Source organism: Lasioglossum baleicum, unplaced genomic scaffold (assembly GCF_051020765.1).
Source record: "Lasioglossum baleicum unplaced genomic scaffold, iyLasBale1 scaffold2844, whole genome shotgun sequence".
NCBI lineage: Eukaryota > Metazoa > Arthropoda > Insecta > Hymenoptera > Halictidae > Lasioglossum > Lasioglossum baleicum.
The window spans coordinates 1,330-17,308 of NW_027471902.1; the positions used below are offsets into that span (position 1 = coordinate 1,330).

Here is a 15,979-nt window from a genome sequence, read left to right on the forward strand (position 1 = left end):
AGAATTCCGATTTTAATGGAAGCTTTTGATCCAAAGCTATATTTCCAATGAATTACGATTCTTTAGTGAAGGTTTGATCCGGAAACTATATTTCTAAAAAAATCCGGTTTTACTTAAGGTTTAATTCGGAAGCTATATTTCTAAAGAATTCGAGTTTTAATGGAAGTTTGATTCGAAAGCTACATTTCTAAAATATTCTGAGTTTAATAAAAGGTTAATCCGAAGATAGATTTCGAAAGAATTTCATTTCGAATAAAATTTTTATCCGAAGATATTTTTCTAAAGAATTCCGATTTTAACGAAAGTTAAACCCGAAAGCTACATTTCTAAAGATTTCTGATTTTAATAAAATTTTGATCGGAAGATATATTTCGAAAGAATTCCGATTTTAGTGGAAATTTTTGATCCGAAGCTATATTTCCAATGAATTACGATTCTTTAGTGATGGTTTGATCCGGAAGCTATATTTTAAAAAATTCCGGTTTTACTTAAGGTTTAATTCGGAAGCTATATTTCTAAAGAATTCCAGTTTTAATGGAAGTTTGATTCGAAAGCTATATTTCTAAAAAATTCTAATTTTAATAAAGGTTGATCCGAAGATAAATTTCGAAAGAATTTCGTTTCAAATAAAATTTATATCCGAAGATATATTTCTAAAGAATTTCAGTTTTAATGGAAGTTTGATTCGAAAGCTATATTTCCAAAATAGTCTAATTTTAATAAAGGTTACTTCGAAGATAGATTTCGAAAGAATTTCGTTTCGAATAAAATTTTATCCGAAGATATATTTCTAAAGAATTCCGATTTTAACGAAAGTTTAACCCGAAAGCTACATTTCCAAAGGTTTCTGATTTGATAAAATTTTAATCGGAAGAAATATTTCGAAAGAATTCCGATTTTAGTGGAAGTTTTTGATCCGAAGCTATATTTCCAATAAATTACGATTCTTTAGTCAAGGTTTGATCTGGAAACTATATTTCTAAAAAAATCCGGTTTTACTTAAAGTTTAATTCGCAAGCTATATTTCCAAAAAGTTCTAATTTTAATAAAGGTTGCTCCGAAGATAGATTTCGAAAGAATTTGATTTCGAATAAAATTTATATCCGAAGATATATTTCTAAAGAATTCCGGTTTTAACGAAAGTTTAACCCGAAAGCTACATTTCCAAAGATTTCTGATTTCAATAAAATTTTGATCGGAAGATATATTTCGAAAGAATTCCGATTTTAATGGAAGTTTTTGATCCGAAGCTATATTTCCAATAAATTACGATTCTTTAATCAAGGTTTGATCCGGAAACTATATTTCTAAAAAATTCCGGTATTACTTAAGGTTTAATTCGCAAGCTATATTTCCAAAAAGTTCTAATTTTAATAAAGGTTGCTCCGAAGATAGATTTTGAAAGAATTTCGTTTCGAATAAAATTTATATCCGAAGATATATTTCTAAAGAATTCCGATTTTGACGAAAGTTTAACCCGAAAGATACATTTCCAAAGATTTCTGATTTTAATAAAATTTTGATCGAAAGAAATATTTCGAAAGAATTCCGATTTTAACGAAAGTTTAATCCGAAAGCTACATTTCCAAAGATTTCTGATTTTCATAAATTTTGACCGGAAGATATGAAATGTGACTCTGACAATGGACAGTACGACTATAAACGAGGTTATGCCAAAACCAAAAGTATAACAAAAACAGTAAGACAAACATTCTCATGTAAAAAGTCCAACATTTCATATGCACCAACCTAATAATTCCGTGTCTTAATTTTCATAGGATTTCTTATTTACCGTTTTAAAATATCGTTAACTTTATGGTAAAAGATCTTCGAATTTTTTCCCGTAACGAAAAAATCACTAAGTTTAAAGGGTTAACATTGGAAATTTGCCGCGATAGATGGCGAAGTGATCGTTGGTACTAACATACGACGAGAAGCAGTCTCGCGTATTGTCGGACCGGTGCAAACAGCCGATAAATCCTCGGGAGAATTTAATAAAGTTGCCTTGACGCGCTGCTAAACGCACCCCCACCATTCTACCCTGTTGAAAAAGTGGGAAACGCGTTTAACGCGTGGCGACACGAGCGGCGACAAATTCCGATGGTGCACCCATTACGTGTCATTCCCCATCGGCATCCGACCACTATGAACCCCTTTACCCGCCGTGAAACGCATAATCAACGCGGACAACTTTCCAGCCATTTCGTTCCTCGTAATTCTTCCATCGAATCGCGAGAATCTGTCTTTCGAGCAGCTTTAATGCTTCCCGGACCGTTTAAGATCGCGAGATGGATAATCTTCTTTCTTCTTTTTACACGCGATTTTCTTCGATTCCTCCGGGAAAATGCAAGCTTCCGGTTGGTCGTAGTAGTTGGGAAAATATTTGGATTAGTAAGCGGGGATTTATTATCGGTGTAATTATGATGAAATCATTGTCGCGATAGTGATGTTATGGCGATGATGAAATCGGTTATTATCGAAGTCGACTGTCACGGATATCGGTTTAACGTCGAAATCGATCGTTATTGATTGGATTATTATCGATATCGGTATTAGGTTATAGATATACAGGGTTGGATGTATTTGATGATACAAGTGGTTGTAAAAAATGGATATAAAATATGAAATAAAATTTCTTAGATTGAATCTTCGGTTTCATAAATATCGATATTGAATGTTTATCGAATACGTGTGGATTTAACTTGGGTTTAGATAGATGGGTCATAGGTACTGAAATTAAAAAATTACGAATTCTGGCCCACTGTGTATTTAGTTACAAAATTTAGAGTGAACACTTTCTTTGAACATACTTTTTCGAAATTCTTTACACAAACAAAAAGGTGTGGAAGAATTATTAGATGTATAATATATACGTAAGTTTATAAATTCGTATAAAAAAATTATTAAAAGTGAAAAATAAATATGTTAGTATAAAATTATATAAATACGTTATAGTATACAATTATATAAATACATGTAAATAATTATATTTCATAGATTCGTGAAGGAATTATTAGATGTATAATATATACGTAAGTTTATAACTTCGTATAAAAGAATTATTAAAAGTGAAAAATAAATATGTTAGTATAAAATTATATAAATACATTATAGTATGCAATTATATAAATACATGTAAACAATTATATTTCATACATTCGTGAAGGAATTATTAGATGTATAATATACATGTAAGTTTATAACTTCGTATGAAAGAATTATTAAAATTAAAAAATAAAAAGTTAGTATGAAATTACATAAATACATTATAGTATGAAATTATATAAATACATATAAATAATTATATTTTATACATTCGTGAAGGAATTATTAGATAATATATATGTAAGTTTATAAATTCGTAGAATTTGTTAAAAATGTGAATTTTAGCTTATTTTAGGATGGGTAATAGGTATAGTATGTAAGATCTCTTTGTTTAGTATCGTTTCTAGACTTTATTCGCTTTTTTTTTAGTTTTATGATTGTTTTAAATGTTTATAGATTAAAAACTATTGTTACGAAGAAGTGAATGGGATATGTATATGAAAATATGATTATGTATATGTAAATTACCGTATAGATTATTATTGAAAATTATACGAAGCATATATTTGCGATAAATTATGTAATAACTATTATATATTAAAAGGTCGGGAATCTTTGGAAATCGGTTGAACTCGTGAGTCTTCGTTTGACCTCGGCCTTTAGAGACACCTGAGGTCACCGTTGACAATCAGTTGCTCCTCGGTCGTCATGACGTGTACTTCGGAACTTGAACCGTCTAAACTAACTTATTTATTTTTCACTTTTAATAATTCATTTAATTTATTCATCTATGCTTAAATATTAATACTTTATTTAATTTACTAATTTATGCCTAATTTCTAATTATCTATTTAATTTATTTCTTTATGCTTATCTTTTAATTATTTATTTAATTAATTTGTTAACTATTCCCCTTTAATTATTTATTTAATTAAATAATTTATTATTCTCCTTTAATTATTTATTTAATTTATTAATATATTATTCTCCTTTAATAATTTATTTAATTAATTTCTTCATTTTTAATTTTTAATTATTTATTTTATTTATTTATTTATTATTCTCCTTTAATTATTTATTTAATTACTTAATTAATTTAGCATTCCCCTTTAATTATTTATTTCATTAATTAATTTATTATTCTGTTTTAATTATTTACTTAATTAATTAATTAATTTTTTATTTTAAATTATTTATTCAATTATTTTTCTTTATTTTTAATTTTTAATTATTTATTTAATTTATTTATTTATTATTCTCCTTTAATTAATTAATTTCATTAATTCATTTATTATTCTGTTTCAATTATTTAATTAATTAATTAATTAATTTTTTATTTTTTATTATTTATTCAATTATTTTTCTTTAGTGTTCTCCTTTAATTATTTACTTATGTATTATTCACTTTCAATTACTTATTTAATTTGGTTTATATAGATTTAACTTTCAATAGTTTATTCAATTTATCTAATTCATCTATTTCATGTTATTTTATCTAATTGATTTATTTAATCTGTTTCATTCATCTTATTTATTTTTAATTTTTAATACTTCGTTTAATTATTTCGTTCATTTATTATTTATAATCATCCATTTAATAACAAAATAAACATTTTAATTACATTGGTGTTAGTGGATATCAAATATTTTTGTCACAAATAAATTATTACCATATTTTTACTAAATCTGTTACTCTCGAATCGGTTCGCACGCGATATTTTTTCCCGATACCGGTCGAAACAAGTTCGAACGCGTTCACGATATCGCGAGTGTGTTTTAAAAGTGTTCCAAGAAAAGAAGAACGTATTACAAGCGATGTTGACATCGCTGAATTGACGATGTAGCTTGAAAAAAACCTAGTAACGCTGATAAGAACAAAAACAACGTCAATCCAGAGCTGCTTCGACATGAAAGGTAAGTCGCATGTTTACGATTACTCGTCATGTCACAGAACACATTTTCCGAAACGACATGAGTGACTTTATAATTTTATTATTTTTATAGCGAGCATAGTAACCACGAGTGCTAATGTATTAATATACAATAACACTCGTGCAATATATTGGATCATTCGGAAAGTCATTTCGTTTTTTTTTTTTTTTTTTATGTGGCTGAAATGTGAACAAATACAATTTCTCCTAAATTGGAAAAACGAAATGATTTTCCGAACGACCTAATATATTTCTGCGATATATTTGTTGGATCAAGCTATGGTTTTTATATATCGCGTATTACAATTTCGTCTAACAAAATTAATTAATAAAATAATATTCTAATATTCTAATAAAAATAAAATTGTAATTTCTATTTAGAATAGAAATTTAAAAATTTTTAGTTGTTTATTTCGTTCATTGTCAAGTGAAAAAATGAATTCCGTTTAGAATAGCTTTCAGAATCAAAGTAACAGTTGGATTCTTTTGAAATTGTTAAAGGTGTAGCTTTGATTTTGGAATTACTCGTATTTTTTTATCTTGTTTCCTTTTTTTATTAATGCATACTTGTTTCTGGACATGAAAAGTAGGGTAACCTCGATTTAAAAAAAAAAGTGTCACTATCCCCGATTTTTAGTTAGGATTTTCAGCAAGAAGGAACAAGTATCTTTTATATTATTTTTAGTATTACTTCTATCACAATGCTCGATACAGTGTTTTATTTTATATGTATTATATATTGCAAGAATTCTTTATTTTTGCGCTGTATTATTGTCCATATATAAATACTGTGCATATTATGGATATTGTATTCCTTAAAATTCGATTTATAGTGATCGGGAATTCAAACTTTATCGTCTTTTGATATAAAATTAAATAGACCACAATCGCGAAAAACATAGTGCTTTCTAAGGCAAGTCTGATGCTTTTTTCCACTATTGTTACGACACTTAAAATGCCATAAGAGCATTGTATTGAAAAAGTTATATCTTATTTCATATCACGATAATTAAATAACTACCAATTCTTCTCAACTTTCATTTTCGTCTCGTTATTAATTAATGCAAAACATACCATTATATATGTCGTTCGGAAAGTCATTTCGTTTTTTTCTGAACAAAGGATCTAATTGTATTTTTTCACAGCCAGCTTCACACTTGAATCGCATAAAAAAAAAGAAAACAAAAGAACGAAGTGACTTTCCGAACAACCCAATATTATAAAATTTACATTGGAATTTATTTTCTTATTTATATTGTATTATATATTCTACTATGTTTCGTATCAATCTATGCACTATATTTTTCTATTGTTTTTAGGCACGGATCTCGAATGCGTAGCCACCTCCACGTGGTGAGACCTGGTAATTGACATCGTTTGTCGAAGATGAATGTTTCGATTTACGATTCTTGCTTCCATGAATATTATTCAAAGTATCTATATATTTTGCAAAATAATCTATCACTGACAAACGATGCCAAGCTAAGAGCTACGCAAAGCTTTACTCTGTCAATAAACTCGTCTACATTGTCTTGTAATTTACTTCGTGTTTTATTTTGTGATATATATTATAACATATTTTGTATATCTTTCGCAAATTCGCGTTGAAATTCATTTTGCAATTTATTTCTTAATTTATTTTATGTGATATCTTCTTTACTACGTTCTGTTTTATATTCTGTACTATATTTTACTAATATTTTCAGACACGTGTCTCTACTGTTTTTAGCTATTTTTATGTAATCAGACGATGAAATTGATTTTGTTAAGAAACGTTTAAAATTTTCAATAAATTTATCTATATTCGCGCAGACACATCTTTATTTCACACGTGTCACTTTAAATTCCAATAAAAATTGGAAATATGCAAAATCGGACTTTCCAAAGCTACGTTAGCTAAATATAGTAATCTACAATTGAAATCTAACTTTTTGCACTCGAGAGACGACTCTCAGTCACCATTCGTTTTAATAAACGACAATAACTATATTTAAATATCAAAGTAAAATAATTTCGTTCATTCCAAACGCAAATTTCTAAATAATATATTCATATATATTTAAATTTATAAATAATATATTTCTAAATAAATTTCTGTCCATATTTTGACGTAAAAGATATCACCAAGCTTATAGAAATATAAGAAAAGCTTCTTTATAGCAAAAAAGTTTGCGAGTGCAAAGAACAAAAATCAAGTGGCTATTCAAAATCAATTTTACTCGAAATGAAGCTTCAAATAAAAAAAGTTTATTCTATATTTTTTATTAAATTTTTCAAATATAATAGAATCACCACCTTTTCGCTTTTATCGCTATTTATATGACACCCTGTATTAACGTTCAAAATTGTTGCATAGATCATTGTATAGTACTGCTGCTGTGTATAGTCTTATTGTAGGTTATGTTATAGGTTATATACATATATAATGTTTTATATCATCGTAGTTTATGTTATAGGTTATGTTCATATAAAATATTCTATATCATTGTAAGTTATGTTATAGGTTATGTTTTACAAATATAATGTTATAGGTTACAATAGGTTATGTTATGGGTTATGCGCGTATATAATATTCTATATTGCTGTAGGTGATAGTATAGGTTATGTTATAGGTTATGTACGTATATAATGTTATATATTGCTGTAGGTGATAGTATAGGTTATGTTTTACAAATATAATGTTATAGGTTACTATAGGTCATGTTATAGGTTATATTATAGGTTATGTACGTATATAATGTTCTATATTGCAGTAGATGATAGTATAGGTTATGTTTTACAAATATAATGTTATAGGTTACTATAGGTTATGTTATAGGTTATATTATAGGTTATGTACGTATATAATGTTCTATATTGCAGTAGATAATAGTATAGGTTATGTTTTACAAATATAATGTTATAGGTTACTATAGGTTCTGTTATAGGTTATATTATAGGTTATGTACGTATATAATGTTCTATATTGGTGTAGGTTATATCATAGATTATGTTTTACAAATATAATTTTATAGGTTACTATAGGTTATGTTAGAGGTTATATTATAGGTTATATACGTATATAATGTTTTATATTGGTGTTGGTTATATCATAGATTATGTTTTATAAATATAATGTTATAGGTTATATTATAGGTTATACACGTATGTAATGTTTTATATTGGTGTAGATTATATCATAGGTTATGTTTTACAAATATAATGTTATAGGTTACTATAGGTTATGTTATAGGTTATGTACGTATATAATGTTTTATATTGGTGTAGGTTATATCACAGATTATGTTTCACAAATATAATGTTATAAGTTGCTATAGGTTGTGTTATACGTTATGCTGCATAAATGTAATGTCGTGCATTATATTCTAGGTTATGTTAAGGCGTGTTCTATGAGATTTACTAAGAATCTTTTTATGCAGGTTAAATTGCACGTGTACACGAACGTTTTTGCTGTTGACTGTATATTTAGAAGATGCAGATTTGCGATAGAGAATGTCGTTAGTACTTTCTGTGGCGTGAAAATATGGCTGTGGTAGATAGGTTGCTCGGTTGGGGTTGTTTTTATGAGTTAATACGGGGTTGATATTTAGCGACGTATGGTATTTAAGCGACCCTGGGGAGATTTTTGTTTGCGTCAGTTTTAAACGAGTTTTGATATGGAAAATTCGTGTTTACAGATTATCGCGTGTGACGTTGCGTGATTTATTAGTATTTACTTATGCAGCACTTTGTTCATCTACGTATATCCTGATATAATATTAACGATAAAATTGTATATAACGATATTACGATACAATATAACATAAATGTGTCATTAATATGTTACTATAATTTCCAAAAATGCTATTTAAAAATTCTTCAATTGTAAAAAGAATTATCTAACTATAACTCTGTATCATTTTCGTGAAAAGTAATATTTTCTAACAGGAAGTAATATTTTATCCTGTATTATCCTTTTGAAATTCGTATAGTCATTGTAATTACGTAAAATATTATAGTGAGATTGAAGTTATAATGATTCAATTAATAATTCGAAACTATCGAAATTATTATTAATTTATCATCTTTCATTTAGTCTTCGGTTTTCCGAGATATAATAAATTTGTGCATTTGGAATTTCACTCGATTTTGAATTAGTTATGGTGTTTGTTTATTCTTAAAAATCTCTATGCGTTGAAGAATTCGTATAAAAATTCTGGATTTATATTCGAAAATATTTTTCCTACCATCGATGTGCGTCTATCCGAAAAAATTGTCGAGTTTCGTTAAATCTCGTTCCACGAAATCATTTCTAAGCTACTTTTAGAGACATTCCATGCATAGCGTTAGTGCAACTGTGAACATTTGTATTCAGACTCACTCTGACGGATCCACGGTGATAAAATCTGTGTACAGCTTCAACAATTCACCTCCGACCACGTACCCTAACGCAGGTCCTATTATGGCCATTGTGTAGAAAATTCCTGGACAGAACAAAGTATTCAACCTTTTAATTTCATTCTAAGAATCCCGGAAAGGAATTTTCATGCCTCGCATTAATTTCCAGCTGCAATTTTTCGTTATTTATTTTTTACAGTAAACTCTATTACCGCGGTTCTTAAATTTTTGAACGTATGATATCACATTTCTCTGAATTAAATCGATAACTAAATTTTAAAGTAGCACTCGTTTAAAATGCTGTTTAGATAGATGAACTAGCGCTTTTCATTTTAGTTACTGGAATATTCTAGTAATATTAATTGTAATATTCAAAATGTTTTAAATAGTATCTAAAATAATACCAAAAATGGTACCAAAATGGTATCTAACCTCGCTCCCCAACAATACTAAAAATTTCAAACACAAGGTATTTATTAACCATTTGAATAGAAATATTCAAAATTTACTCTAATACTAATATTCTAGTAATATTAATTATAATACTGATAACGTTTTAAATAGTACCTAAAATAATACCAAAAATGGTACCAAAGTGGTACTTAACCTCATTTCCTACCAATACTAAAAATTTCAAATACATAATACTTATTAACCATTGGAATAGAAATATTCAAAATTTACTCTAATACTAATATTCTAGTAATATTAATTATAATATTCAAAACGTTTTAAATAGTATCCAAAATAATACCAAAAATGGTACCAAAGTGGTACTTAATCTCACTTCCCAGCAATACTAAAAATTTCAAATACAAAATACTTATTAATCACTGGAATAGTAATATTCGACATTTACTCTAATACTAATATTCTAGTAATATTAATTATAATACTCAAAACGTTTTAAATAGTACCTAAAATAGTATAAAAAATGATACTTAAAATAATATAAAAAATGACACCTAAAATAATATAAAAAATGACACCTAAAATAATACCAAAAATGGCATTTAAAATAGTATAAAAAATGGTACTGAAAATAATATAAAAAATAATACCAAAAAATGGTACCTAAAATAGTACCAAAAATGGTACTTAAAATAATATAAAAAATAATATTAAAAATGGTACCAAAATCATACCAAATCTCACTCCCCAACAATACTAAAAGTTTCAAACACAAGACACTTATTAACCATTGGAATAGTAATATTCAAAATTTACTCAAATACTAGTATTCTAGTAATATTAATTATAATACTCAAAACGTTTTAAATAGTACCTAAAATAGTATAAAAAATGATACTTAAAATAATATAAAAAATGACACCTAAAATAATATAAAAAATGACACCTAAAATAATACCAAAAATGGCATTTAAAATAGTATAAAAAATGGTACTTAAAATAATAACAAATATAATACCAAAAAATGGTACCTAAAATAGTACCAAAAATGGTACTTAAAATAGTATAAAAAATAATACTAAAAATTGGCACCTAAAATAGTATCGAAAATGACACCTAAAATAGTATCAAAAGTGGCACCTAAAATAATACCAAAAATGGTACCAAAATCATACCAAACCTCACTCCCCAACAATACTAAAAGTTTCAAACACAAGACACTTATTAACCATTGGAATAGTAATATTCAAAATTTACTCTAATACTAATATTCTAGTAATATTAATTATAATATTCAAAATGCTTTAAATAGTACCAAAAATAATACCAAAAATGGTACCAAAGTGGTACTTAATCTCACTCCCCAGCAATACTAAAAATTTCAAACACAAGATTCCTAGTGTTACAATAAAATACAATAATACCCAAACAAAGATTTCACCGCGAAGTATTTAATTTAATTCGATTTGACCTCACTCCGAGATTCTCATCTTTCGCGTTTAAACTCCATTCCCATAGCAGAAGTTTCCGCGACGCGGAAAAGTAAAAGTAAACTTTAGTTTCTTACCTACATACACAGAGGACATCTTTTTCGACACGTTCTCGTCTATGAAGGTAACTCCGAGGGTGTAAAAGGGTGCGGAGCCAGCGCCGTGCAGAAGTTGAGCCATGAGGAAGATAGTTAAGTACAACCCGCTATATGGTTCCTGATCCACTTGGCCCGGAGACCCGTTGCAGGATAGCTACATGACGAAGATGGACAATCAAATGGGAATAATTTAATTTGGAGCAATTTATGGAATGGGAGCAATTTAATTAGAAAATCGGGACATGTGCTATAAATGACAGAATCTCCTATGCGTTTGACCTTTCGTTTTAAAATATTCAAGATTCTTCGCGAAAATTTGATGAGAAACCTAATAGTCTCTCATTACTTTTCTCAACCGAATATTCGTTTCTTAGGATGATCTTTGATATTTTTAGAATTAGAAGACTAATTTTTCGAAATTTATTCCTATGCCTATTATTTTCTTCAGTGCGATTTTATTTATTATTTAACCCATTTGCATCATAAGCGCATATATGTGCATTTTACAATTTATAAGGACAGAGCGTTTTCAAACAAAAATTAGCGGAAAAAATACTTGAAAAAAATATAACTAAACTAAATACACCAAAAAAAGAAAAAATGGTTACACCATGTCCATTATTACCAGGAAAATTTACCGGCCAACATTTTCCAATCCTGATCGAAATGGCTTCATCGAAGAAAGCTCGCTGACGCTGTGTAGTTTGTTTATCAAAGATAAAAAGAAAAGATACATTTTATCAATGCAATAATTGCCATGTGGCATTATGACTCGATCACTTCAAATATTATCACGTTGTGCAAAATAATTAGATTCCATTCCATTTATTTTTGTAAATCTATAATGAAGTAAAAATTCTTTATTTATGCAATGTCGATTTTATTTTTCATATTTTGTAACACTTTCATTGAAATTTAAATACAGTAAAACAAAATTTTGGTAATAACAACGAATTTTTGACTTTTCTTCGTGATGCAAATGGGTTAATAATATATATTATTAGTGTAGTAGTATAATATTTAGAATATTGGTGGAATTTCACATGGTTGTAAACTGTTTTGCAAATTAATATTAACCCTTTGCACTCCGAATTATATTTTAATTTTGTTATCAAAAGCTACCAACGCTTTCATGCGTTTTGTTTGAAATTTACTTCGATTAAAGATAGGGTAATTTAAATAAATAAAAAAAGAAGCAAAGTGGAAATGAATGTTAGTTTTACTTACGCTATTGTTGTATTTTGTAATTTTTAAGTGTGTAACATAGGAGTGCAAAAAGTTAAGGTATACTACTAATTACTAATATTATTAGTATTACTGGTTTATGTTATATTTGCATGGTGTGGAATTTACACCATTCTGTTGTCATTAAAAATTAATATAGGAAAATTTTCGTGCATATTCCACTGTCAATAACACTCAATTATAAAGCACGAAGGTTATTAACCCACAATTGAATTTTTACATTTTTTTAAAGGTAGAAAATTATTGAATTAACAGACGAACAAATCACATTTTTAAAAATTCGATTTTTATTAAATCTATAAAAGTAAAAAATATTTAAAAATTGAAATTACTTACCGAACGAGACGATGTGTTTGTCACCCTCTGGCATATGTTCTCCGACTGCTGGCCCCCTCTGTATGGTCCAGCAATATAGTGGGGAGACGCGAAGAGCAGACTTCCTAAGCCTAAGACTAGAACACCTATGCCTATGTACCTAGCAAGCAAAAATAAAATCGTCAAATTCACTATGACCCAAAAATTATCATATTTTTCATAGAACAAAAATAAAATCGCCAAATTCACTACGACCCAAAATTTTCACACCCTTTATCAAACAAAAATAAAATCGTCAAATTCACTATGACCTAAAAATTATAATATTCTTTATAGAACAAAAATAAAATCGTCAAATTCACTATGACCCAAGAATTATCATATTCTTTATAGAACAGAAATAAAATCGTCAAATTCACTACAACCCAAAATTTTTCACACCCTTTATCAAGCAAAAATAAAATCGTCAAATTCACTATGACCCAGAAATTTTCACACCATTTATCAAACAAAAATAAAATCGTCAAATTCACTATGACCCAAAAATTTTCACATACTTTATCAAATAAAAATAAAAATGTCAAATTCATTATGACCCAGAAATTTTCACGCTTTTTATAAAACAAAAATAAAATCTTCAAATTCACTATGACCTAAAAATTATCACACCCTTTATCAAATAAAAATAAAATTGTCAAATTCATTATGACTCAGAAATTTTCTCGCTTTTTATAAAACAAAAATAAAATCGTTAAATTCACTATGACCCAAAAATTTTCACACCCTTTATCAAACAAAAATAATATCGTCAAATTCACTATGACTCAAAAGTTTTCACATACTTCATCAAATAAAAATAAAATTGTCAAATTCATTATGACCCAGAAATTTTCACACTTTTTATAAAACAAAAATAAAATCTTCAAATTCACTATGACCTAAAAATTATCACACCCTTTGTCAAACAAAAATAAAATGGCCAAATTCACTATGACCTAGAAATTTGCACACCCTTTATCAAACAAAAATAAAATCGTCAAATTCACTATGACCTAGAAATTTGCACACCCTTTATCAAACAAAAATAAAATGGCCAAATTCACTATGACCTAGAAATTTGCACACCCTTTATCAAACAAAAATAAAATCGTCAAATTCACTATGACCTAAAAATTATCACATCTTTTATCAAGCAAAAATAAAATCGTCAAATTCACTATGACCCAAACATTTTCACACCCTTTATAAAACAAAAATAAAATCGTCAAATTCACTATGACCCAAAAAATTTCACATCCTTTATCAAACAGGTATAAAATCGTCAAAATCACTATGACCCAAAAATTTTCACACCCTTTATCAAACAGGTATAAACTCGTCAAAATCACTATGACCCAAACATTTTCACACCCTTTATCAAAAAAAAGTAATCCTTTTCAGCTTCGACCTATATATCTTAATAGATGCCCCAGAAAGTTCCTCTGACCCCTTGACTCGACATTTTCTGCTATTTTTGTGTTATAAAATTCGCAAATTTTTACCCTTTGCACTCGAGAGTAATAAATAATAATACTAATAAATATATTAGGAATAACTATACGTGAAATAATCCAATAACTCAAACCAAACACGCGTCTTTCTTATTTTACTTTATTTAACTATTAAAAATATCAGCGAGGATACAAAGGTATAAGAAAAGCTTCATTCAAAACTACCGTTCACTACTAAAAAAACTCTTCGAGCACAAAGAGTGAAAATTCGCGAATTAATGAAAAGTGGAAAAAATACGAGTCGAATTTTTAATATATAGTGGATTGTTCAGAAAGTCAGTTCGTTCTTTTTTTTTTATGCAGCAGAAGTGTGAAACTAATTGTGAGAAAATACAATTAGGTCCTCTGTTGGGAAAAAACGAAATGACTTTTCGAAGAACCTAATAATAATTAGAAAAATAGAAAACATAATTAGACGAAATAGACCTAATATGAAAACATAAAAGGTATATTCAATTAAAAGAGAAATTTATTTTTTAACACAATGTATATATTTATTCAAATAATATATTATGAAATATTTTATTATGAAATATTTTATTATGAAACAAACTATTATAAAATATTTTATTATGAAATAAAATATTTATAAAAGTAGTAACTTGATAGTAGTAATAGAGTAGTAAGTGACTAACAAAAACTAGAACACAAATTTAACGAAACTACGAAAACTAACGTAAGACTAATCATTATTCCCTAGTTAGGAAAACCAGGCGAACTTTCTAGGGATCCCTAGGCCATAAATATCTATGTACCAACTTCGGGAGGAAAATAACGTTGTTTAGCTGCTTCCAAGTGTTATCAATTATCGATTAAGGATCCAGCCTATGCAGCATAGGGTGAGAAAGTGTCGAAGCGAAGGAACAAAATGGAGATTAACGCCGATACTGTTGGACCGGCTGACGTTAGGATTAATATTTATGAGAACTGTCGGGGTGAACCGATATCGATATTAATATTAATAGGCAGGACAATGGCGTATGTGCACGTGTGTATATATATACATAGAGACGTGTATGCGCATATATGTACCTCGGTTTCGATGCTTTCGAGCGTCCACCCAGGTAGCTCACTGGAACGAGGATAAGGAAACTAGCTATGTCGTATCCACCTGCTATGAGGCCGGTTTGCGAGGACCTCAGACCGAATCTCCTTTCTATGGTGGTTATGACCACGTTCACGAAACCGTTCACCACCATACCTGAAAGAAATCAAATTGGTTTACGGCGTCCGAGGAATTTTTGATCGACTCGTTGATGGAATATAGAGGACTGAATGGGTTCCATTGTGGAGATGGAACAATCGATGCTATCTAATTATCGTTTAAGGTTGATTGATTAGGCGGATGTTTGCTTTCATGGATGGACAATGTCTATAGATTAGGTGAAGTGTGTGGTGTTGGTTATTAATTTAGAATATGCGCTGTTAGCGAGTTGAATGTGGCCACGATTCTCTGGGTCTTTGTAATTGTGTTATTATTATAGTCGATATTATGATAATAACGAAGTATTAAAGAT

General features: G+C 28.2%; 1 protein-coding gene across 1 annotated transcript; it reads right to left on the reverse strand.

Annotated features, from left to right (window-relative positions):
* Positions 1-9,336: 9,336 nt before the first annotated feature.
* Positions 9,337-15,663, reverse strand: LOC143221633 (solute carrier organic anion transporter family member 4A1-like; the record flags this gene model as incomplete). Its single annotated transcript, XM_076447026.1, has 4 exons — positions 9,337-9,439; positions 11,332-11,506; positions 12,934-13,072; positions 15,495-15,663. Coding segments are annotated over 4 exons (586 nt in total), but the record flags the coding sequence as incomplete, so codon positions are not given.
* Positions 15,664-15,979: the final 316 nt, after the last annotated feature.